The sequence below is a fragment of the Dipodomys merriami genome, unplaced genomic scaffold (assembly GCF_024711535.1).
Source record: "Dipodomys merriami isolate MVZ:Mamm:240054 unplaced genomic scaffold, mDipMer1.0.p SCAF_125, whole genome shotgun sequence".
Taxonomy (NCBI): Eukaryota; Metazoa; Chordata; class Mammalia; order Rodentia; family Heteromyidae; genus Dipodomys; species Dipodomys merriami.
In genome coordinates this window covers 3,534,379-3,560,221 of record NW_027202549.1, presented here as the reverse complement: position 1 = coordinate 3,560,221, position 25,843 = coordinate 3,534,379, and the positions used below count along the sequence as shown (strand labels likewise).

Here is a 25,843-nt window from a genome sequence, read left to right as displayed (position 1 = left end):
GATGCTTCTGTGGGTTGCTTGGTTTGAGCATGAAGATCACACTCATCAGTGTTTGCTAACAAAGGTGGTGGAGATCTGGATTCTAGAAATCCATGTAGGTGATATATCTGGGCTAAGTTTGGTTTAAAGTCTCTGCCCTGATGCTGAGTACAAGGGCTGCTTTGACTCTTGTTGGCCAGTAAGCCTTTGACTTAACTTGGGCATAGGGCTGGAACCCATACGGGGCCAACCAGCACAGGGAAAGACCTTCCTCATGGCCAAAATGGGCTTCCTTGGTCTGGGGAGAGGGTGAGCATTGCACAAAGGTTCTGTGCTTTTGTGTGTTGATTTCTATTAGTGTGAACACCTATGCTTTCCACCTAGGCCCCAAAGATTTTTCTCTCTGTCTTCTTTAGCTGGAACAGATCAGCCTTATAATATGGGGCTCTGAGTAAGGTTTCTTCTGAGGAGAGGGATAATACTGCTAAAAATAGCTCCTAAAGGAGATTTGCTCCAGGCCAGACAGGCCTCAGTGAACTCACCAGGATTTCTACTTTCTCAGAATGGACCTCTCTGATGTGGGAATAATAATAAAAAAAAAAAAAAAAAAAAAGAGGAGGGGGGCGCGGTTTGTTAGTCCTGGTTCTTTGAAGAATCTATGACTCCAAAATTGCAATCCTACTACAATCCCAGCATGATCAATCCTGGAAGCTAAGAGCTAAATCAGGATACTGACCTTAGTTATCTCCGAATTCGGGGATCTTTTAAAGTCTTACTTGAGTCAAGCCAAATAAGGTGAAGTGTGGTATGTCTTGATGGGCCGGGAACCTATGCCTTCTTTATTTCCAAGATCATCCATAATCGAAAGCTGAGGGGGTAGGGGCATTTTTCTCTTTGGGGGCGCGGGTCTGGTTCAAGGCCCAGCACTGCCAAGAGCCCCCAGAACCCCACCGGGGCTACGGTCCCCATTCCCTGAGACTTCAGTCTTCATTGTCCCAACGTAGAGAAAGAACTAAGGGTTCCAGGCCTGGTTCGACTTGGTGCTAGCTCTAGGTTTGGGACCCCACTGAGTTCTGCTGGGGGTGGGCGGAGATGCTAGCTGGCGTCGTCTCCTCCCAACCGAGTTTTTGTTTCTGGAGACCAGGAATCTGCCTATGGCTCTGTGTCCCAGAATCCTCCTCGGTCTCTGGGTCGCTAAGTCCCGCCCCTGGCTCCCGCCCTTCCCTGAACGTGTATCCAATCAAGGGACCAGGCATTCGGATTCCTCCGCCCGGTTTGCTGTCGCCATTTCCGGTCCTCTCCCGGAAGTCGCGCCGTGGAGCCAAATTTGAAGGAAGCCCGGGGCGCCGTGGAGAAGCTGTTGGAGTCGTCGCCGTTCTCTTCGCCACCTCGGGTCGCCGGAGTCCTGCCACCATGCCTATCCGTGCCCTGTGCACGATTTGCTCCGACTTCTTCGACCATTCCCGCGATGTGGCAGCCATCCACTGCGGCCACACTTTTCACCTGCAGTGGTGAGTGACAGCGCTGCAGGGTCCTGGGAACGAGACGTGTCAGGTCTCCAGGTTATCGGTCTTTGGAGCCCACATAGGTGATAAAGACCTCATTAGACGAGGCCTACTGGAGCTTTCCCAACCTGGGCTAAAGCCAGCCGTGTGGAGGTGATAGCTGAGCCTGGCCCATGGCGACAGAATTGATCTGGCGAAGGGTATGGAGTGCTCCTTTAGGAACCTGTTGTGCAAAGAAATGTGATCTCAAAACCATTAGGCTGGGCTGAGATGAGCTATTACCAATTCATGAGTCCTTTTATTTCTATTATTCGTGTGTGTGTGTGTGTGGGAACTCAGGGCCTGGGCACTGTCCCTGAGCTGTTTTTGCTCATGGTTAGGGTTCTACCACTTGAGCCACAGCACCACTTCCAACTTTGGGGTGGTTGATTGGACATAGGAGTCTTACGGACTTTTCTTGCTGACCATGATTCTCAGATCTCAGCTTCCCGTGTACCAGGATTATAGGCATGAGCCACCAGCATCTGGCTTGGCTTCTGGTAAGTCTTAAGAGTTTATTGTGATTTGCTTGGTGATTTGAATTGATTGTACCCCAGATCATTTCCTTGGCCAGATACCATGCCAGCACACCTTGCTCAATGTAAAAGGTTGGGAAATGCTTTATCAAACGATCCGATCCTGCTAATTGCGTAGAATCATTTTTCTGAGTGCAGAGTTTTAGTGGGGGGAGATTCCTCTAGCAGTTGCAGACAGGTTGGTTTGGAGCTTCCAGCAAAAGAGAGAAGTCAGAGTAACATACGCTTTTCATGGTGGGTAGTAATTGTCAAAGAGGGCTAGTGGCACAAAAGCCTTCAGGAAGCAGGGAGGCTGGTACTACTCTAATTGCGTCTGGGTTCCCCTCACTTGCAAAGGGTTTCTTTTAAATTGATGTTGCTAATAGCTTGAGCCCCGTTCTAAGGAAGTGGTTGTTTGGTTAGGCTGGAACTCAGATTATTCCTAAAAGTATACTGTTTATCTTTTCTATTTTCTTCAACACTTTAAACTTTTCAGTGTATTTATATTTATATATCTCTTTTGTTTGTTTTGCCTTTGTGTGTGTGTGTATGAGTGTGTGTGTGTGCTGGTCCTGGGGCTTGAGTTAGGGTCTGGTCGCTGTCCCTGAACTTTATTTGTTGAAGGCTAGAACTCTACCACTTCTTACTTTTTAGTGATTAATTGGAGATCATAGTCTCATGGGCTTTCTTTGTGGGCCAACTTTGAACTGTGATCCTCAGATCCCAGCCTCCTGAGTAGCTAGGATTATAGGCAAGAAGTCACCAACACCCCACTGGGCTTTTTTTTTTTTTTTAATGGTACTCATCTAACTCAGCCTTGAGCTTGTTAAGCTTCACCACTTGAGCCACTCCACCTGCCTCATTTATTTATTTTAACCTGGTGTGATGCTCTTTTACATAACTGAACCCTTTACCTAAAATGCTGCCATTATTGATAATATGAAAATTAAATATGTGGTATTTCTTAGGCTATTTGGTTATTTTGAGGCTGGGGTCTCACTATAGAGCCTAAGTCAGCCTTGAACTCTCAATTTTCCTGTTTGAACTTCCTAAGTGCCAGGATTATAGGTGATCTTTTTTTTTTTTTTTTTTTTTTTTTTTTTTTTTAATCTTTCTTGTCCCTTCCTCTCTCCCTCACTCGTCTTACTTGCCTGGCTGCCTGCCTTCTTTCCTTCCCTCCCCTTCGCTTTCCTTCCTGCTTTCCTGCCTTCCTTCTCTGGAGATTGAACCCAACTGTCTCTCTAGTTCAGCAAGCACTCTATCACCTGAGCCACCTGCCCAGCCTACTTTTTTTTTTTTAATTTTGTTTTTGGGAGCGGATCTTAATAACTTTGCTCAGACCTCTAACTCAAGACCCTCCTGCTTCTACCTCTTAAGTAGTTGGAGTTACAGTGAGTGCTACCATGCCAGGTTCTATCTATCAGCTGTGCTAGGATTTGAACTCAGCTTTATATTGGTAGGCAGGCATTACACCAATTGAGATGTGATAGAATGGTACCTAGCTGCTATGACTTTTTTTTTTCTCCCTAATCCTGGAGCTTGGACTCAGGGCCTGGGCGCTGTCCCTGAGCTTCTTTTGCACAAGGCTAGCACTCTACCACTTGAGCCACAGCACCACTTCCTGCTTTTTTGTGGTACTGAGGAATTGAATACAGGGCTTCATGAATACTAGGCAAGCACTCTAAGCCACATTCTTAGCTCTCTGACTTAAAAAAAATACATTTTATATATATATATATATATATACACACACACACACACACACACACACACACATACCTATATATAATCTTTAAGTAGTTGTACAAAGGAGTTTCCATTCAACAAAGCTGTTTATGAATATATAGTGCATTTGATCAATGTCATCCCTCTGCTCTAATTATTTTTGAGCTTGGATTTCACTTTTTACTTGGGCCAGACTGGACCACAGTCCTCCTATGTATGAGTAGCTATGATGAGAGGCATGGGTCACCACAGCCAACCTTTTTATTTTGGTGAGGAGGGCCCTGGGCTGGCAGATCCTCCTGCCTGGTCTTTACCTCCCAAGTAGTAGGATTACAAATAAATGAGCTATTGGCACCTGGCCTTCAACTGTGTTTTTTAAATATTTAGTTAAATTAGTTTGTGTGTATGCCCGTACTGGGGCTTGAACTCGGTGGTTGGTGCTGTCCCTTAGCTTTTTTGTGTTTTTCCATTTCAACCCCTGCTACACAGGTGGCTTCTTGGTGGTTAATTGGAGATGAGTCTCTCAGACTTCCTGGGCTGGCTTCCAACTGCTCTCCTCAGGTCTTAGCTTTCTGAGTAGCCAGGTCAGCTGTATTTTTAAGTAAACTTTTTGTTTGGAATAATTTATAGACAAGATGCAAAGATAGTGACAAATTATATACCTTCATGCCTATTAGTGGCTCATGCCTATAACCTAGCTACTCAGGATGCCAGAACAACTTCTGGCCAAGTTTACAGGGACAGAAAAATGGTCAGTTGTTCTGATGCTGAGTACCAGTCAGGCCTTGTGGGATGTACTGTAATGGCCTGCAGTACATGCATGCAGGCATTGGGTTAGGATGGCTTTCTGATCTGGATCTCCAAGCCATACCAGGGCTCACCAGTCTGTTGTTTTGCTTTTCATTTCAGCCTCATTCAGTGGTTTGAGACAGCACCAAGTCGAACCTGCCCACAATGCCGAATCCAGGTGAGGATATTGTTGTGTGGCCACCTCAGCTAAAGACCTCTTGTCCTCAGAAACTGAGCAGTATTTCTGATGTTCCTTGATTCCTCTAGTTTGAGCCTCACATGTACTAATGAGTTGCCCCAGAGGCCTGCTTACACCTCTTAAGTATCTGGAAGACGGACTTAACTGCCTGGGTCAGTCTTCAGTTAGGCATATTTGCTCTACTCCTCCTTCCTGTCTAGAAAAGAGTCTAGAACCTTGAGCTGAAGTGTTTTTGAGCACTCCTCAAATGTCTTTCGCCTCATGACTTCAACAGTAATCACACCAGCAGTCTCAACTTGGGGTACCTGCAGGAATGAAGAGGTCTTCTGACTTCAACAGATACAATTTGAAAAGTTAGGCCTGAGAACAGACCTGACATGTATGGTAGCCAGCAGACAGACCCATATGCAACCCGAATCCTTGCCCATGACTGAACTATGGATTAATTCTTTTTTTTTTTGGTCAGTCATGGGGCTTGAACTCAGAGCTGGATGCTATCCCTGAGCTTTTTTGCTCAAGGCTAGCATTCTACCACTTTGAGCCATAGTGCCACTTCTGGTTTTCTGGTGGTTAATTGGAGATAAAAGTCTCCTGCCCCCGCTGGCTTCAAATGCAATCCTCAGATCTCAGTCTCCTTAGTAGCTAGGATTATAGGCATGGGCCACCAGTGCCAGCTGAATTAATTCTTTATCTTGTTCTCCCATCCAGGTTGGCAAAAGGACTATCATCAACAAACTCTTCTTTGACTTTGCTCAGGAGGAGGAGAATGCCTTGGATGCAGAATTCTTAAAGGTATGCAGAATTTATCTCATTGTACCGATCTCCAAGCCCTCTTTTTCACTCCCACATAGAGAAGGTACCTAAAGTATGGAGGCGAGGTTATTATGGAGGGAAGACTTAGTAGAAATTCCAAGGCAATGAATGACAAGAAAGCAAAGGACGACTAATGATGAGACACAATCGTGAGCCTGTAAGGCAGGGAAGAGACTGATTGGGAGACCTCTCCTAGTACAGGCACCAAAGGAAAGAGTGCCTCTCCCAAAGCCCCCTCATCTTTATTAAGGGCCTACAGCCTTCCTTCCTAGACCATTTTCCTGATGGACAGTAAGTGGTAGATTAGAAAACTCTTCTATTTCCCAGCCAGAGAAGATATATGGCCTTACTGTTCCCTATCCTGGCTATGCCTCAGAATTGCCTGGGAAGGGCAATGGTATAAAGCCAGACACCTAGGTCTTCCCTAGATCTTACATAGAGGGGCAGAGTCCCTGGAATCAAGATCTGTAACCCAAGTAGAAACTCACTTCCGGGGAGCGGGAGTGGTCTCCTTCCTATACTTATATTTTCCTCTGAATCTAAAATTTCGCTTTCTTTGTGTACGAAGGGACTAGATGGAGGGAAAGCTCCGGACATTGGGTTGAGATTTACAAATGATTCCTGAACTTTGATGGTTAATTTCCTAGGCATCTGTGAGATGAGCGTTTATTTGGCCCTCGCCCTAGGGTGTCCTTGGAACCTCACTGCTTCCGGAGTGTACAGCTTTTGTGTTTTGAGCTAGCATGTTTATCGTCATGGTAACTGCTCCCAGTTTTAAGAGGTATCCTCCCTGTGATGAAGGCAACAAAAGCAGCTTCATTTCTTTTCAGCTTCAAAGCCAGGTCTGTGAGACAGGCAACATCTTGAATAGTTTGGAGGAAGGACTTGGAAATCACCCTGCTGGAATATGGAAGGACCAAAGGAATTATGGGTAGTGTTGCAGCAGCCTTGGACAGGTGTTTATTTTCAGACAGACCCTGTGTACCCTTCCCTCCTCACCATTTCCACACCCAGCTATTCTGCCTTTCCTGCCCAGTCTAGCCACCAAAAGATCCTCCTCCTAGAGTCCTGGGTGGAGAGTTTGATAGTAGGGCACTTAGCTACCCACTGGTCTTGGGCCTTAATTTTATCCCATGTAAAATTCTGAGTTTTGTATTGCCCTTGGAAGGATAATCTGGTGGAAAGTTTCTAGAATACCATCTAGCTACTACCATGGAACCATGACTAAGTCTTGAAATTCCATAAAAACTTGTTTTTAAAATTAAAACAAAACAGCCTATTTTTCCTAGCTGGGCACCAGTGGCTTAGGCTTAAAAGCCCAGCTACTCAGGAGACTGAGATCTGAGGATCATGATTCAAAGCCAGCCCAGGCAAGAAAGTTCATTCAACTCTTATTATCTTCAATAAAAATTACTCAGAAAAAGCCAGAAAAAAAAGCTCTGTGGCTCAAGTGGTAGAGTGTTAGCCTTGAGCACAAAGAGGCTCAGGGACAGTGCCCAGGCCTCGAGTTCAAGCCCCAGCACTGGCAAAAAGAAAAGAATGAAAAGAAAAACAAAACAACAAACCTGTTTTTCCTAATTATGAAGTAAGCACCTCTTTTGTATACAAAGATTTTATGTTCTCTAGACTCCTAAATGGGAGCTGGATTCATTTCTACTCCAGCCTCAATACTGCAGCAGTGGCTCTGTAATTTATGTAAGGGCTTTGAGGGGCTCACTTGACCCTGACAGAGCCCAGTTTCATCCAGGAATACAAAGAAAGCTACCTTTGCTTATCAACACTTATTGGCTTCTGGGCCTGGAGAATTTTATAAAGAGCCAGCTTACCGCTAAGAGGGAGGTAGACTAAGACAGGCAGAAGCTAGCATAAAGAGAACTAGTGGTAACCTAGGGACCTTGACAATCTTTGTTCTGGACCCTGGTGAGCACAGCTGATACCCAGAGAAGTTGAGGCTAGTACAGGGTTAAAGAAGTAATGGAGGCCTCAGCTACTAAGATTGTTACATGGACTCAACTTTATCTCTCTTACCCATTTTCTCTCTCTTTCCCTGTCCTGGAGCTTCACTTCAAGGACTAGTTTCCTACACATTATCCATGTTTTTGAAAAGCCCAAAGGAAGTTGGACATAATAGTACATGCCTATAATCCCAGCACTTTGGAGGCTGAAACAAGAGGATCATGAGTTTGAGATGAGTCTGGTCTACATAAATAAGACACTGTTTCAAATAAAATAAAATAGCCGGGTGCTGGTGGCTTACACCTGTAATCCTAGCTACTCAGGAGGCTGAGATCTGAGGAGTATGGTTCAATGCCAGCCCAGGTAGGAAATCCTATGAGACTTTTTTTTTTTTTTTTTTGGGTTCGGTTGTAGGACCTGAACTCTGGGCCTGGGCGCTGTCCCTCAGCTCTTCAGCTCAAGGCTAGCGCTCTACCTCTTGAGCCACAGCGCCACTTCCGGCTTTTTTCTTTTTGCTTATGTGGTGCTGAGGAATCGAACCCAGGGCCTCATGCCTGCAAGGCAAGCGCTCTACCACTGAGCCACCTTCCCAGCCCCTCCTATGAGACTCTTATCTCCAATAATCCACCAGAAAACCAGAAGTGGTGCTGTGGCTTAAGTGGTAGAGTGCTTGCCTTGAGCTCAAGGACAGTGCCCAGGCCGAGTTCAAGCCCCATGACCAACAACAACAACAAAAAAAAAGTAAAAAAATAAAATGAAATAAAATGTTCATAAAGATAAAACAATGTGTATCTCTCCATTGTTGGATTAGTTTGGCCTTTTTGGCCTTGAGGTATCCTGGGCCCCATGCTTCCTTCCCTGAATCTACAAACCTCATTGTCTTATCCTGGAACTTATGGGAGATCATGTGGTGGCTAGTTCTGATGTGTTCCTGTTGCTCATTGTGGGAATTGCCTTGCAGAATGAACTGGACAATACCAGAGCCCAACTTTCTCAGAAAGGTGAGTTAGCAAAACACAAGGAGTCCTGGGAAGTCCCTGACTTAGATTCTGGAGGGAGAGGCCCTAGAGGAAGGCCTTCAACCTTATTGAAGAGCCAAGAGCTCTGTTTGCTTTATGTGTTCAAGGGTCTTGTTAGCTATGGTGGCTAGGAGAAAGAGAGAGAGAAGGGAGGTGACTGAAACAGTCTGCCAAGACCAAGCAAGCCTTCTATCTATGGAGTTTCTTGCTCTGGAGCCCTGCTGGGAAGGAACATCCGATGGTAGAGTGTCTGCAGGGCAAAGTTTAGTCTGCCTACGTTCTGGAATAATGAATTGACTAGACCCACAAGAGAGTAATAGTGACATCTTCCCAAGTAGTTCAAGCAGCAAAGAGAGCTTGTTTCCTGGATGAAGCCTCTGGATTGGCTTCCTTGCTGTACGCCAGAGAGAGGAGGAGGCCACCCAATATTCTGACCTGCACTATTTCCTTATCTGGTTTATGGATGAAGGGCTGGAGCCCAAAGACCCAGGTTCTCATGCTGATAAGTAGATGGGCCTCTCCCTCCCCTCCAACCCTCCGTCCCTGCTCTAGAGAAAGAGAAACGGAACAGTCAGGTTATCATTGACACTCTGCGAGACACACTGGAGGAGCGCAACGCCATGGTGGAATCTCTGCAGAAGGCCTTAGACAAGTCTGAGATGCTGTGCTCCACTCTCAGAGTAAGTCCCGAGGTTCTGCATGCACAGAGTTGGTGGGGAGATAAAGCCTGTCCTGGACCTATCCTTCTGGTTCTACCTGAGAAGTAGTAACATAGAAGCAAATCACTTTTTCAAGCCCTCCCATACTGTACCATCCAACACATTAGAAAAGGGCCATACTGGCTGTGCTTGTGGATTTTGGCAAAGGTGAGGCCTTTCCAACACTTCACAGAGAGGCTACTCAACTAAGGCCCAGGTGAGGCTAGGCCTTGTTTCCAAAAGTGGCTCATACTCCAGTGATGAGGCTGATCTGAAGAACCTTCCATTAGCACTCTAGTCTTTGGCCAGGCTGCTCTCTGGAGCCAGATCAAACAGCATCCCAGGGAGGAACAAGGGCCTTTGAAGTCAGCTATGCTGAGCCAACAGGGCAGATCAAAGCCTGTAGAGCAAGCAGCCCTAGACCCAGATGAATTTTGTATCAGCCTGGGTTAGTGAGCCTCTTGCTCTCCAAGGGGCATGAGGCGATTGATCTGAACCCACGATTGATATTCCAGCCTTGTAGGCAGAAGCAGTCCTTGCTGGATGCTATTTGAAAGGGAAAGGGAGCCATCCTGACGAGCAGACAAGACCCCAGGATATTCTCTCTGTTCCTGCACGGGGGCTGGGCTGGATCACATGGCCTGGCCAGTGGGAAAGGAGCAAAACACGCACCTGGCTGCAGTGGGGGAGTCTGATGGCATTCCCAGGTCAGAGATGGAGTGGTCTTATGCTGAAGGCAGCCTGGTCAGTCACTTCTGGCTTAGTTAGCTCTTGTATCCTGGCACCGCTCCATGAATCTGACAGTGAGGTCTGGGTTAATGCTTTTTTTCTTCAGCTACAAGGATAACGTGCACAATAAAGCCTAGACCACAGAAACCTAGCGGTCTATAGTGGGCCTATAAGTTCTGGCATTGGGCCATACCTATAGTAAGATGTATCTCAGAGTGAAGGCAGCAGGGAAGGGAGGTAGCAACTGCCTTAGGGCCTGTCTGGAAATGTGGCTCAGTGGTAGAGTGTCGAGCACATATGTGGAGTTGGATTCCCACCTACCCCCCAAAGAACAACAAAATGTAAAGTATAGGCCTGAGTAGAGCCTCAGAGCATTACATCCTTGATTTGGGGACATTATTATCAGCATCTTTAGAAGATATAGTACAGAGAGTTCTAGAGTGGAGTTTTCCTAATAACTTTAGCCAAGATTCTGGAGACCGCCAAGTAAGATATATGGGTGTGTTTGCTCCTCAGAAGCAGATGAAATACTTGGAGCAGCAGCAAGATGAGACTAAACAAGCACGAGAGGAGGCCCTTCGACTCAAGAACAAGATGAAGTCCATGGAGCAGTGAGTTGGAAGCTGGTGCCTCTACAATGCCTTTATACCCAGGGCTGAAGTAGTACAGTGTAGTTCTCAGGAATACAGCAAAAAGTGGTGTGGGTCGTCTTCATGGCTCAAACCTTAATAGGGCATCGAAGGCTCAGGCCAGCCATGCATGGGCATAGACTTTCTTTCTTAGTTAGCTGCTGTGAACTCCTCTACTTTCCATGTGTGCCTTCATTATGTGATGATCCTTTATTATCCTGTTGCCTGAGGCCAAATGACCTACCAGGCCTTTTCCTGACTTTGAGGTCCTCTGTTAGCACCTCTTTCTTCCTCAGCAGCATCCCTGGAGTTCTGCTTAGCTCTGCTATGAGCCTTTTCCTTGGGCACACCCACCTGCTTGAGCATCCTAGCAGCCCAGGCTGTTGCCATAGCAATAGCAGCAAAGAGAGGCAGACTAACCATCAGCCTCCAGATTTCAAATGTCGTGGGCTGGTTATGTTTTTCAGGATTGAGCTCCTGCTCCAAAGCCAGAGGCCTGAGGTGGAGGAGATGATCCGATACATGGGTGTGGGGCAGTCAGCAGTGGAGCAGCTGTCTACGTACTGTGTGTCCCTCAAGAAGTATGTACTTGGGCTGGGAATGTGGCTTAGTGGTAGAGTGCTCACCTAGCATGCACGAAGCCCTGGGTTCGATTCCTCAGTACCACAGAAACAGAAAAAGCTGGAAGTGGTGCTGGGTTCAAGTGGTAGAGTGCTAGCTTTGAGCAAAAAAAAGCTCTGGGACAGTGGCCCAGGCCCTGAGTTCAAGTCTCAAGACTGGCAAAAAAAAAAAAAAAAAAGTATGCACTCTGAGGGCTGGGGTGTGGCCAAAGTAGTAGAAGACCTGCCTAGCCAGCACAAGTCCCTAAGTTCAAACCCTAGTACCACCACCAGGAAAAAAAAGCCTATACTCTGTCTGACCTTATCAACAAGCCTAGGAATCTGGCTGTGAGTCCCCGGCCATGGCTCTAATGCTCATATCTTGTAAAGCAGATGTTGTTAAGGAACAAGGTCTAGAGCCATGCTGCCTGAGGTTGAACCCTGACTCCATCTCCCGTCTGGATACAGTTTTGAGGCCTCTCTGACCTCCACCTTCTTGCATGGAGATAGTTACAGACTTGCTTCGTAGGAGTGTTGATAGAACCGAGTGAATTAAAGATGTTATAGAACTGAGTTGATTTGGTCTTGGAGCTGTAAGTTCTCACATGATAGCTGTAGTCGGCTTCCTATTAGTACTGTTACTAACCCCACCTGGCTTAGATCGCAAACTTTGCCCATGTTCTTCTCTGAGATAGTGTGAAGTCTATGGGAAGGCCACTTAGATGACCCGCACATAGGATCCAAATACTTCCTAGAGGAACCAGGTGGTAGAAGGGGCCCTCTAGTAAGGCAGGAGCTTCTCAAGTCACCAACGCCTATAGGCCAAGCAGGGAACAGTGTCACCAGACCGTCGTACATTTTGTCCAGGAGCCTTCACAGAGATATCTGGCCTGTGTTGGGCTCAGATGACAAGAAGATGAATGAGAATGGGAAAAGGGTTATGGGAAAGGCCTGTATTAGGTTGGTGCTGTGGTTTGGTCTGGCCAGTAGGGTGTCCTCTTCTATTACATTTCTCCCTGGCCACTTTTGCAGAGAGTATGAGAATCTGAAAGAAGCACGGAAAGCCTCAGGGGAGCTGGCTGACAAGCTGAAGAAGGAATTGACCTCCTCCAAAAACAAGGTAACTGCTTGAATCGAACAGCTGATTCCATGGGGATTGAGAGCAGTCTGCAGAAATTGATTACTGGTCCTTACGTGGGTATTGGCTCTACATGGCTTGGCTTGTCTACTTAAGAGTTATCTACCCTAACACTCACATTCATGCTCTTTTGCACTTCTTGGTTCTTGGGTACCTCTCAGCTAGCTGAAGAGCACAGGCTCCAAATGTGATAGCTTTAGAAACCTGTTTTTGTACCAACCCCAGAGAGTTCCTAGGCTTGGGTTCTTAGGCCAGTTGCCTAAGTTGGGTTCTTAGAGCCATCCACACACAGGTTGCCAGCCTGAGCTTATCCCGATAACATTAAACATGCTCTGCTACCCTGACCTGGGTAACGGTATGTAGGGAATAGGACACATGGCCATCAGGTGGCTCATCTTTACACCCTATACTTGTTGTTTTTCTGTGGTGCTGGAGATCAAAATCAGGACCTTGTACATGTTAGGCAAGCACTTCATCTCTGTGTGATATCCCCAGCCCTGCCTATACTTTATTTTTTTCCCTTGCCAGTCCTGGGACTTGAACTGAGGGCCTGTACAACTGTCCCTGGGCTTCTTTTGCTCAAAGCTAGCACTCTACCACTTGGGCCACAGAACCACTTCCAGCTTTTTCTGTTTCTGGGGTACTGAGGAATCGAACCCAGGACTTCATGGATACTAGGCGAGCACTGTACCACTAAGCCACATTCCCAGCCCAATACTTTCTTGTAGTTACAGATAGTCTACTCTGAGTTGGATCAGGCCAAGTTAGAACTGAGGTCAACCCAGAAGGACTTACAGAATGCTGACAAGGAAATCATGGTGAGAGCACTTTTCCTGGCCTGATATGAGAATGGAGGGTGGTTTATGTGCTTCCAAGAGTAAGGCTGGGATGTTTCTGCCTAGGAAACTAGGCCAATTTAGTGGTGGTAATTCGGGGCTTCCAGCCCCTTCCTGGGTTGGGGTGGGTGGGTCAGGGTATACACTTTGGCTCTAGTCTGGTCTGTAACCTAGGCCTTCTCATCAGAACACAGATAGATCCATGTGTCTTCCCCTTCTAGTGTCTCTCTGAGGTCCTTAGTCACCACATAAAGGGCTTCTCTAGAAATGGGTTCTGAAGCCTAAATTGGGATTTCAGACCTTACCCCGTTCCTAGTGCCCTTCACACATGTGGCTTGTCCTTTGCATTGTCTCTGAGAGTTGGTGTCAGCCTTTCCCTCACATTCTTCTCCTTCCTTCCCCAAGAGTCTAAAAAAGAAGCTAACGATGTTACAAGAAACCTTGAAACTGCCACCAGGAGCCAAGGAGACTGTCAACCGCCTGGTTTTAGAGAGGTTTGTTGACCCTTTGGAGTGGGTACAGGGGATTACAAGCTGGGACAGCTGCCTAGGAAGAGTTTTCACTCCTGGCTTTGGTAGGGTGGGTGGGGATTTGAAGTTTATAGACCACCTGCCTTGGGAGCCAGCCAAGAGTTAGCTAGAAAGTTTTGAAACAAATCTGGATTCTGACAGGGAAAAGCCAAGACAAACCAGATGAGCCCTAGGGATGGTCTGAGACTAGGGTAGGAGCCGTGTCTTGGGGCATACTGGAGTGTCTTGCCACATGCATCTGTCTGCCCCCATTGCTGAAGCAAACTTGAAACCCCTCACTCTAAAATAATCCTTTTCTGCTCCTAGTAATGTGTACTTTAAAGCTGCCAGCAGAGGGAGCCTAGTGTTGGAGAGATTGGTGTCTGCCTGGAGCAGACATTCATTCTTCCTGAGAGTTCCACAGAAACAGGCTGGTGTAAAACATCCTCAGGGCTATTTTCTGCATGCAAGAGGACATCAGGTGCAAACCCAACAAAACTCTTGTCAGTGACCAAGTATTTATTTGAACCATTCTGTGTGTGCGTGCGTGCGTCCGTGTGCGCATGAGCGCTCACATGCATCCATGCGTGCGTATGTGGTGGTACTAAGGCTTGAGCTCAGGATGTTGTGCTTTTATTCAACTCTTTTGCTCACAGCTAGTGCCCTGTTCTACCATCTGAACCATATCCCCAACCCAGCAAAGGTTGGTTTTTCACAAACTAGGCTCTGTTTCTGGTCCTTCTTTACTTTGCTCTCAGCCATTGGCCATACCACTTCAGAAATCCCAGGAAACCCAGGAACCCTATCAGGAACTTACTAGGCACAGTCTTACCCTCAGGAAGCTGATAGCCTCAAATACAAAGTGCTATGGACACTTTTTAGAACCAAACTGTCTCAAAGTAAAGGGATGCAACACCTCTACCTATGGTGTCACCAGTGGCTGTTCTCTGCAGTCTCCTGATGGTGCTCCTTCTAACTTCCATTCTGTGGGCCCCAGGGTGCCCACACACTTGTCTCCTCTGTGCTTGGTATCTATAGTGAGGTAAGCAAAGCATACAGATTACCTCTAGGTACCCAGGGACTTTGCTTACTTTTCTTTTCCATGCCTTACTACCTGCTTCATGCCAGGCCCTTGCTGTGCTCTTGACCCTTGTATTCCAATAGGAGAGATGAGCTGGATGTTGGGTTATACCCAGTACCCAACAGCTACATGCTACATTGTAGAATTTGGTCTGGAGCTCTTACATGAGGACAAGCTCACTTCATTCTGAGTATGCTCCATGCCAGAGCCTATAAGGGAAGATAATTCTGGTTTCCCTTATCTTTCAAGCTAATAGGACACATCATTTGCTAATCCTATATCTGTACAAAGCTTAGGCTTTGCTTCACATTAAGCTATGTGCAGAGAGACTGAATTTCCTTTATTCACTAGTATTTTTCTGAACTTAAAAATTGGGGTAGTGGCTGTGCATGGTGGTACATGCCTGTATTCCCAATTACTCAGAAGGCAGAAAGATTAAGAGTTCAAGGTTAGACCAAGCAGGCCCTATCTAAAAAGCAAAATTTAGCTGGGCACTGGTGGCTCACACCTGTAATCCTAGCTACTCAGGAGGCTGAGATCTGAGGATTGTGGTTCAAAACCAGCCCAGGCAGGAAAGTCTGTGAGACTCTTATCTCCAATAAACCACCAGAAAATCAGAAGTGGTGCAGTGGCTTAAGTGGTAGAGCGCTCGCCTTGAGCTGAAGGACTGAGGGAGAGCGCCCAGGCCCAGAGTTCAAGCCCCATGACCAACAAAAAAATAAAACAAAATTTAAAGTCTTAGAGGGCTGGGTACTGGTGGCTCACATCTGTAATCCTAGCTACTGAGGAGGCTGAGATCTGAGAATAATGGTTCAAAGCCAGCCTGGGCAAGAAAGTCTGTGAGACTCTGATCTCCAATAAACCATCAGAAAACTGGGAGTGGTGTCTCAAGCGGTAGAGCACTTGCCTTGAGCTGAAGAGCTGAGGGACAGTGCCCAGACCCAGAGTTCAAGCGCCACGACCAACTCTCTCTCTCTCTCTCTCTCTCTCTCTCTCTCTCTCTCTCTCTCTCTCTCTCTCTCTCTCTCTCTCCCCCCTCCCTCCCTCCCTCCCTCAGAGGGCCAGACACCAATGGCTCAGGTCTATTATTGTAGCTACTTAGGAGGTTGAGGCCTGGAGGATTGTGGTTCAGAGCCAGTCTGGGCAGAAAAGTCTGTGAGATTCCATTAACCAGCAAAATGTCAGGCTGGAGATGTGGCTCAAGTAGTAGAGTAACAGCAAGAAAGCTGAGTGAGAGCACAAGGCCCTGAGCTCAAGCCCTAGTACCAACACACATACATACACTCACCCACATGGGTTGGAAGTGTGGCTCAACTGTAGAGGGATTGCCTAGCATGCATGAGGCCCTTGGTTCGGTTCCCCTAACATACCTTTACTACGATTGTAGCATCATGGGGGTAAAAGGAGGCAGAAGAGACAGTCCTATCTATATTAGTCTTCAGTGATATCCCTGAGTGGCTCCCTGCCTTGCTTTCTAAGTAACAAGGGTACACAGTCAAAGGGTAGTAGCCTGTTTATTTGGGTTTTGTCTGCATGTTGCTTACTTCCTTTGGTCTTCCAGACTTTTACTAGTACTTTGACTGTGAGGAGGACTGAGCCAAATGGTTTATTCCCTAGAAGTTCTTCAAGAGTGACCCTGAAGCTGGGCACTGGTGGCTCACACCTATAATCCTAGCTACTCAGGAAGCTGAGATCTGGGGACCATGGTTCGAAGCCAGCCTGGGTAGAAAAGTCCCCAATTAACCACTCAAAAACCTGAGCTGTTGTTGTGACTCAAAAGTGGTAGAGCTCTGGCCTTGAGCAACAGAGCTCAGGGACAGCACTCAGGCCCTGAGTTTAAACCCCCCCCCCACCAAAAAAAAAAGTAGTGACCCTGAGTCCATAGTCTACCTCTGGGACCCTGAGGCAGACACAGAGGGCTTGTGCTTCTGCTTACTGTTTCAAGTAACAAGAGTTACCTCTGCCTTCAGCCCCGCTCCACAGATACAGAAACTGAAGCTCCGACGGCCATCCTACAGTGACGATATTGACCTCGACGCTACCTTTGATGTAGAAACCCCTCCAGCCCAGCCCTCCAGCTCCCTGCATGATCATCACCCCAAGCAGCTCCCCCTGGAGAAGGCACAGTACGTGGTGGTCCCTGGCAGTATCCAGGACCCAGAAAGGGGGATAGCTAAGACATCTCTCATGAAGACAGAAGCAGGTCTTGCTTCATAGCTTCAGAAGCAACAGTGCTAGCCTTAGGTCACCATCTTCCCACCCACCTGGAGAAATTCCAGAAGATAGTATCTAGCTGCTAGGAAATTGGCTGCAACTATGCTGTGTTCTTTTCAAGACCCTTGTACAGATTTTGTCAGGGGAATGACCTAGCCCTGTGTTCTAAGAGTACTTTGCAGGCTATCTTACAGAAGCTAACTTACTGTCCCTCTCTGGGCAGACAGGTCAAAGCTTGAGGTCACTTGATGCCTTCTGCCTATATGAGGCCATGACTTGTCCTCCTCTGGCGGGTGGTTGAATGGGTTGGACTCCCTAGGCCTTTGTAGAATCTGAAACATGGTGAGGTACCCAAGGATTCAGGGAACATGGAAATGAAGGAACAGACCATAGTCCAGTCTACCCTGATGCTCCACTGTTCTGTCCAGCTGTTCACAGATCTGCAGTTTGATTGGAGACCACTGAGTTGACTTGCTCATAACATAGCCATAACATAATGGTTCTCTTAAGGGACATTTGCTGGACCTGGCCTTCCTGTTTTGCTTACTTGCTTCTTGCCTTCATGCCCCATTCTTATAGCTCTCCCATGCAGGATGTCTTCGAGAAGATGCCCAAAAGATCTAAGCAGGTAAGAACTCCCTTGAAAAAGTACAGGCCAAACTGGATATCTTCCTGTAGCAGTGTGAGCAGTGAGTGAAGAATGAACAGATTTGGGCCTCCAGCTAGTAGACTAGGATGTTTTGAGGGCTTACCCCTCTTTTAGGACCCGCCCTTGCCAGGCCTGGGCATGAAAAGCTAGACTTCTGAGCAGGCAGACTCCTATCAAAGCCTTCTCCCTTGGCCCCAGGAATGGGGTTCTGGAGCTGCCTTGGGGCTCTCGTACCTTTCTTGCCTTCTTAGGGAGTATCAGAGATCCTGATCTTGTTCTCCCAATACAACCCTCTCTCCTTTGTGACAATCTGGCTCTTTAGGGCTAGCTCTGGGTTCTCCTTACAGGAATCCCAATTCTCACTGGGTGGCCAGCTGTGTGCAGGAGAGCCAGATGAGGAGCTAGCTGCTGTGTTCCCCCGCTTCATCAGGAATGCTGTCCTGCGTCACAAACAACCCAAGAAGACTGTGTCAGAGTCCTGTCACAGCACAGATGTGGTAAGGATGGCTTCCCGCAGTGGCAGAGGCCAGATCTCTTAGGTAGAGCTAGGTAGCCAGCCCCCTAACCCAGTACTCTGGCCCACCTTTCTCTTCCTTCTGTCCTAGATAAGAACAGGATTCGATGGACTTGGAGGCCGAACAAAATTCATACAGCCTGTATCCTTGTTCTCTGGTTATTAGCTGAATTGAAGCTTACACACATCTGGTTTGTACCTCCAGACCCTGGACTAGCACTACCTACCTCCTCTGCTGTGCAGAGCTTGGTCTTGCTTTGTATAACAGGGCTGCCCATCCCCACGTCTGAACTTCCCTGCCCTACATTAGTCTCCTCGCTGTGCATCTTCCTTGACATTTTTTTTTTCCAGACAGACACAGGCATGATCCGCCCACTACCAGTTAAACCCAAGGCCAACCATAAGCAGAGAATAAAGATGAAGACAAAACATTCTCCCACCCAGGCCAAGTTAGATGCCTTCCTGTGGCAGTGAGAACAGTGAGTGAGCAGTGACCAGGTTCATGCCGCCAACTAGTAGTACAAGAGTTGACTAGAAGCTGGGCGCTGGTGGTTCACACCTATAAACCTAGCTACTCAGGAGGCTGAGATGTGAGGATCACGGTTCAAAGCCAGCCCAGGCAGGAAAGTCCGTGAGACTCTTATCTCCAATTAGCCACTAGAAAACTGGAGTGGAGCTCTGGCTCAAAGCGGTAGAGCACCAGCCTCAAGCAGAAGAGCTCAGGTACAGCGCCCAGGTCCTGGGTTCAAGCCCCATGACTGACAAAAAAAAAAACAACTGACCAGACCCTGGTGTTTTGGGGGAGTTGTCCTATCTTCCAGAACCAGCCCTGAGAGCAAGGACAAGCAGAAGAGGGTAAGAGTGATGCCCAGAGACTACTTCCTGCCCTACTCCACCACACGGGGCTTCATTTTAGGAGCTGACACAAACAGCTTACTGTTCCAGTCAGCAGCGCCTGTGGGCTCCTATTGTTAATCACGATCTGATGTGATTCGGCTCCTTCTGGTCCTAGAGACCAGGGTCTTTTGTTGACTACATGGTACAGAAGTTTCTCCAGGCAGCTGAGCCTAAGCTTATGTCTGTCTCAGGCCCAACCTGGGCCAAGCAGATAGGGAATGGGGGCTAATGGTGGAGAGAGGTGGGGAAAAGCTTCCATGTAAAATAAAAGTGAATCTTTCTGTCTGACCCTGAGAGTATAAATTTGTACCAAGTCTTTAGAAAACTGGCATGTTTAAAGCAGGAATGTTACCTAAACTCAGACCTAGCAGTTAGATCTAGCAATTTTATCTCTCAGTATGTATGCTTTCAAATGGCAAGTTGACTAGCAAGAATGATGTCACTGCAATGTGAAGGCTGTAAGTAGGAAAGAGAATGAGTAAACCAAGATCCATCCATTCAGGGAACTCACAAGTACAAATAACCTGGAACCAAATTGCTAGCTTTTAGGTATTGGCTATAGGGCACATTTTCCTAGAGTAACTTCCCTTCTTGATGCCTAGTCTGAGTGAGGCTCTCTTAACTTGTCTCTCTGACTGTTGAACAGGAGGTCACCTGTTTCTTCATAGCATGGGCCTGGCCCAGGGATGAAAAGTATAAGGAGTGAGTGAAGGCTGAAGGTGTCCATCTACTTACCAGCAAATCTAGAACAGCATGGAACCTATGTAGGAAAGGGATGGCATCTTGTTTTTGGATGCTGAACTCTTCTCAGGCTGATGAGCCAACAAGATTTGGTGAGGTGAAGTGCAACATCAAATTGAAAGAGTAGAAGCTGGCTGCCAGCACCCTTTATACCTGCTGAAATGTTAGGTAAATTATATAAGTTTTATTTCTTTCCAACTTGATCTAAATCCAGTGAAACCCTAATAAAATCACAGCATATTTTTATAGCTATGGATAAAAAGTTTATAGGTCAGTTGCTGGTGGCTCACACCTGTAATCCTAGCTACTCAGGAGGCTGAGACCTGAGGATTGGGTTCAAAGCCAGCTTGGGCAGGAAAGTCCATGAGACTCTTATCTCCAGTGAACCACCAGAAAACTGGAAGTGGCACTGTGGCTCAAGTGGTAGAGTGCTCACTTTGAGCTGAAGAGCTGAGGGACAGTGCCCAGGCCCAGAATTGAAGCCCCACAATCAACAACAACAAAACGAGAAAAACAGAAAAGGTTTATATGCAAAACTGAAAAGTGAATATTGAATTCAGTCAAAGGATTGATAATGACTTGGTACCTGATGCTTTTGATTTTGCTTTTTTAGGGCGCGAGGGGATTGTGGAGCTTAAACTCAGGGCCTGGACACTGTCCCTGAGTTTTTTCACTCAAGGCTAGCACTCTGTCACTTTGAGCTACAGTGACACTTCTGGTTTTCTGGTGGTTAATTGGTTAATTGGACTGCCTGGACTGCCTTTGAACCACAATCCTCAGATCTCAGCCTCCTGGGTATCGAGGGGTACCTGTTTTTTGTTCGTTTTTGCTTTGCTTTTTTGGAAGATGGAATCTTTGAGGGGGTAACTGGTTTTAAAACTTGTGGTCTAAGCGGGCAAGGAATGTGGCTTAGTGGCAGAGTGCTTGCCTAGCATGCTTGAGGCCCTGGGTTCGATTCCTTGGCACCACATAAACACACACACACACACACACACACACACACACACACACACACACACACACACACACACACACACAACTTGTAGTCTAAGCTACATACAGAGAACTAATCTCAAAAAAAACAACAGTAGAACACAAATACAGCCCCAGAATAGATCCACACAAATATAGTCAACTGGTCTTTGACAAAAGAACAAAGGCAATTCAATTAGAAAAAGGATAGCTGCTTCAAAAACTTGTCAAATAGGGGCTGGGAAGGTGGCTCAGTGGTAGAGCGCTTGCCTTGCATTCATGAGGCCCTGGGTTCAATTCCTCAGCACCACATAAGTAAAAAGCCGGAAGTAGCGCTGTGGCTCAAATGGTAGAGTGCTAGCTTTGAGCTGAAGAGCTGAGGGACAGCGCCCAGGCCCAGAGTTCAGGCCCCACAACCAGACCCCCCCAAAAAAACAAACAACTTGTCAATTAACTAGACATCCACATGCAAAAAAAAAAAATCTAGACATATCAGACCTTTCATAAAATTAATTCAAAATGGATCATAGGCCTGTCAAATATAAAACTATAATATAATAAAAGAACTTAGAAGACAATGTGTACTTTATCTTGGGTTTGACAATAACTGTTTAGATATAACACCAAATCATGACCAATGAGAAAAACGGTAAGTTGGATTTTTATTAAAATTAAAACTCAGCCAGACACTGCTGGCTCATGCCTATAAATCTTAACTACTCAGGAGGCTGAGATCTAAGGATCACAAATTGAAGCCAGCCCAGGCAAGAAAGTCCTCAAGACTCAGTGGGGTCATGGCTCAAGTAGTAGAGTGCCAGCCTTGAGCAAGAAGGCTAAGGGACAGTGCTCAGACCCTGAATTGAAGCCCTAGTACCAGAAATAAATCTTTCATCTTTGGTTCAGTCTCCATCACCAAAAGGAAAATTAAAACAAAAACAAAAAACAACTTCCTGCTATGTGAAAGACATTAAGCCAGGGGCTGGGAAGGTGGCTCAGTGGTAGAGCGCTTGCCTTGCAGGCATGAGGCCCTGGGTTCGATTCCTCAGCACCACATAAGCAAAAAGAAAAAAGTCAGAAGTGGCGCTGTGGCTCAAGTGGTAGAGCACTAGCCTTGAGCTGAAGAGCTGAGGGACAGCGCCCAGGCCCAGAGTTCAGGCCCCACAACCGGACCAAAAAAAAAAAAGAAGAAGACATTAAGCCAGGCACCAGTGGCTCACGCATGTAATCCTAACTACTCAGGAGGCTGAGATCCTGAGTTCAAGCCCCAGTACTGACATGAAAAAAAGAAAGATGAACTATGTATGCCAACAAATTACATAACCTAATTAAAATAGATAAGTTCTTTGAAATACAGACTAACACACTGACTCAAGGAGAGAGAAATCTAAGTAGACCTAATGTTTAAATGTCTAATGTTTAATTAATGTCTAAATGTTTCATCAGTAATCAAAAATCTTCCATTTGCTCTGTTGGTTATTCTATAAAACTTTTTTTTTTTAAAGCCAGGTGCTAGTGGCTCACACCTGTAATCCTAGCTACTCAGGAGGCTGAGATCTGAGGATTGTGGTTCAAAGCCAGCCCAGGCAGGAAAGTCCATGAGACTCTTTATCTCTAACAAACCACTCAGAAAGCTGAAGTGCTTCAAGTGGTAGAGCGCTTGCCTTGAGCTGAAGGACAGTGCCCAGGCCCAGAGTTCAGGCCCCACGACCAACAAAATAAATAAATAAGGGGGCTGGGAAGGTGGCTCAGTGGTAGAGCGCTTGCCTTGCATGCATGAGGCCCTGGGTTCGGTTCTTCAGCACCACATAAGCAAAAAGAAAAGAGCCGGAAGTGGCGCTATGGCTCAAGTGGTAGAGTGCTATCCTTGAGCTGAAGATATGAGGGACAGTGCCCAGGCCCAGAGTTTAGGCCCCACGACCGGACCCAATAAATTAAATAAATAAATAAAATAATAGCAACTGAATCCAGCAACATGTGAAAAGGATTTTACATAACCAGCAAGGTTTTATGTTAGGAATCCAAAGGGGGGTCCAACATAGGTAGAACAATAATAAAATGGAGAAAAACGACGTGTTCATCTGAGTTGATATTGAAAAGGTATTTGACAAAATGTGCAACACTTTCCTGATAAAAACCTGAGAATAGGTTATTCTCACCCTAGAGATGGCCTACTTTCATTTCAGTCTACTGAAAGTGTGTATCTCCTCCCTCTCCCCCCCCTCCCACTCTCCACATCCCCCACCCAGACCTGAGGCTTGAACTCAGGGCCTGGGCACAGTCCCTGAGCTTCTTTTGCTCAAGGCTAGGGCTCTACCACTTGAGACACAGCACCACTTCCAGCTATTTCTGTTGATGTAGTACTGAGGAATCGAACCCAGGGCTTCACGTATGCTAGGCAAGCAATTTACATCTACCATTAAGCCACCTTCCCAGCCTTATATATCTTTTCTAATAAACTTTGCTACCATTTTCACTGATATTGCACCTTGCTTGAATTCTTCACACACCAGACATGACTCTGCTGACTTCTTGGTCATATATTTTGATACCATGACAGATCAAATACATCTGTTTTAAGCCTAGCACTGGCAGCTCACACCTGTAATCCTAGCTACTCAGGAAGCTAAGACCCAGAGGACAGTGGTTTGAAGTTTGAAGCTAGCGGGGACAGAAAAGACTGCAAGACTTCCATCTCCAATCAACCAGCAAAATGATAGAGATGTAAGTCAAGTGTTAGAATGCTGACCATGAACGAGAAAGCTGAGCAAAAGGCTGGGAAGGTGGCTTAGCGGTAGAGTGCTTGCCTTGCATGCATGAAGCCCTGGGTTCAAGTCGTCAGCACCACATAAGCAGAAAAAGCTGGAAGTGGTGCTGTGGTTCAAGTGGTAGAGCACTAGCCTTAGAGCTGAAGAGCTGAGGGACAGCGCCCAGGCCTAGAGTTCAATCTCCTTGACCGACAAAGAAAGAAAAAAAAGAAAGGAAGGAAGAAAGAAAAGAGAAAAGAAAAAGAAAGAAAGAGCTGAGTGTGATGTCCTGAGTTCAAGTCCAAGTACTGGCACATACACACAGAAATACCTCTGATGTAGATTAATATGATCTTGCAGAAGGGAATTATTATTCTCTCCATCTCTATCCTAAATACTTTTTTTAAAAAAGTCTGTCATGGGGCTTGAACTCAAAGTCTGGGTGTTATCCCTGAGCTCTTTTGCTCAAGGCTAGTGCTCTACCACTTAGAGCCACAGCTCTACTTCTGATTTTCTGGTAGTTAATTGGGAGATCAGAGTCTTCAGTCTCTCCCGCCTGGGGCTGGCTTTGAACCGTGATCCTCAGATCTCAACCTCCTGAGTAGCTAGGATGACAGGCATGAGCCACCAGTGCCCAGGGGATTGCAAGTACGTGTCTATTGTTTGATCTCTGCTTTCTTTTCCTTATCCAATATTATCTTCAAGCAGTTTGGCTTGGCATATCTTTCTTTGAGGTTTCTTCCAGGTGCTATTCCTGCCTTCCTAAGTGCTTGGTGCTTCCTTTTCTTACCAGAATTTCACTCATCTCCAGCCTTCTTTTGGGCAGGGTTTTTGGTGGTGGTGGTGGTTTAATTTAAACAGTCCCACTAAAAGGCTTCCCTCAAGTGGGCTCTTTTTGGCCGACTTTTTATCTATCTTTAGTAGAGCTAATTGAGCTGAGGAGAGAATGAGCTGGGTGCTGGTGGCTCACACCTGTAATCCTAGCTACTCAGGAAGTTGAGATCTGAGGATGGCAGTTCAATGCCAGCCTGGACAGAAGAGTCCATGAGACTTTATCTCCAATTAAGCAACAAAAGGCCAGAAATAGAAGGTGGATCAAGTGGTAAAGCACCATCCTTGAATGGAAAAATAAACAAGTAAAGAGAATGAGGTCCTAGCCAGGCACTGGTGGCTCACGCCTGTAATCCTAGCTACTCAGGAGACTGTGATCTGAGGATCCCAGTTCAAAGTCAGCCCAGGCAGGAAAGTCTGTGAGACTCTTATCTCCAATAAACCATCAGAAAACTGGAAGTAGCGCTGTGGCTCAAGTGGTAGAGCTCTTGCCTTGAGCTGAAGAGCCAAGGGACAGTGCCCAGGCCCAGAGTTCAAGCCCCAGGGCTGACCAAAAAAAAAAGTATGAGGTTCTGAGCTCATGCCCCAGTACCAGCACTAAATAAATAAATAAAAATCTTTGGAATGTTCTTTTGGAGTCATGGAAAAAATTTGGAACTAGAGAGGATGGTGGCTTTACTAAATGATGTTGAATTGCTTACTTTAACATAGTTCATTTTTTTTGGCAGTGCTAGGGATTGAACCCAGGACCTCACACATGTTAGGCACATTATTACTGAACTGTATCCCCAGCCCCTAAATTGGTTACTTCTGTTATATGAATGTTGCCGCATTTTTTTTTAAACAAAACAAAAGCCATATGGCAGCCCTTGGTTTAGCTATTGTTTTATGGTTAGCTGCAATCCATCCACCTACTTCCTAAGCGAACTGGCCATAAGTTCCTAAGGCAAAAACCAACCCCCACCCCCTCCCAAAAATCTACAAAGGATACTCTATTGTAGGTCTGTTATTTTAAAACTAAAGACATATATTCTTATCTTTTTATTTGTTATTAAGAAGTTGCACAAAGGCCTTACAATTCATTAAGTCAGGTAATTAGTACCATGCTTCTTGGACAATATCACCCCTCCATTTGGTTTCCTCCATTTTTCCTTCCCATCCCTGTCCACAAGTTGCATAGTTGATTTTTTAAATATTATAAAGGTGATATACAGAGGAGTTACAGTTACATAAGTCAGGGAACCAGTACATTTCTTTTTGGATAATGTCACCACTTCCCTTTCTACCAGTTTTTCCTTCCCTCTCTCCCAGTTTTTACCTCCCATCCCCACCCACAGGTGGTATAGTTCATTTTCAACAGTTATCTAGTGAGTACCATTGCTGTATTTGTTCACTCTTTGTCCCTCCATTTCTGTGCCCACCCCTTACCCTCCCAAAGACAGATAAATGAACAAACAAGACCCAAAGAAAGAAAACAAAAACAGCAACCAAGGGGAAAAAAACAGTTTATTTTTTAACATGGT

General features: G+C 46.2%; 1 protein-coding gene across 2 annotated transcripts; it reads left to right on the top strand.

Annotated features, from left to right (window-relative positions):
* The first annotated feature begins 7 nt into the window (after positions 1 to 7).
* On the top strand, positions 8 to 19,307 carry LOC138824091 (E3 ubiquitin-protein ligase TRAIP-like). 2 transcript variants are annotated; one of them, XM_070017800.1, is made up of 15 exons: positions 8 to 1,490; positions 4,673 to 4,730; positions 5,460 to 5,543; positions 8,482 to 8,521; positions 9,092 to 9,219; positions 10,483 to 10,577; positions 11,063 to 11,176; positions 12,227 to 12,314; positions 13,061 to 13,150; positions 13,574 to 13,662; positions 16,729 to 16,884; positions 17,552 to 17,600; positions 17,969 to 18,118; positions 18,227 to 18,277; positions 18,487 to 19,307. In XM_070017800.1, the coding sequence occupies exons 1-15, from the start codon at positions 1,072 to 1,074 to the stop codon at positions 18,607 to 18,609; spliced, it is 1,734 nt and encodes a 577-aa protein (XP_069873901.1). In that variant the 5' UTR covers positions 8 to 1,071; the 3' UTR covers positions 18,610 to 19,307. The 2 variants fall into 2 exon arrangements, with proteins under 2 accessions (XP_069873901.1, XP_069873902.1); XM_070017801.1 differs by lacking the exon at positions 8 to 1,490 and adding an exon at positions 1,999 to 2,023.
* The last annotated feature ends 6,536 nt before the right edge of the window (positions 19,308 to 25,843 follow it).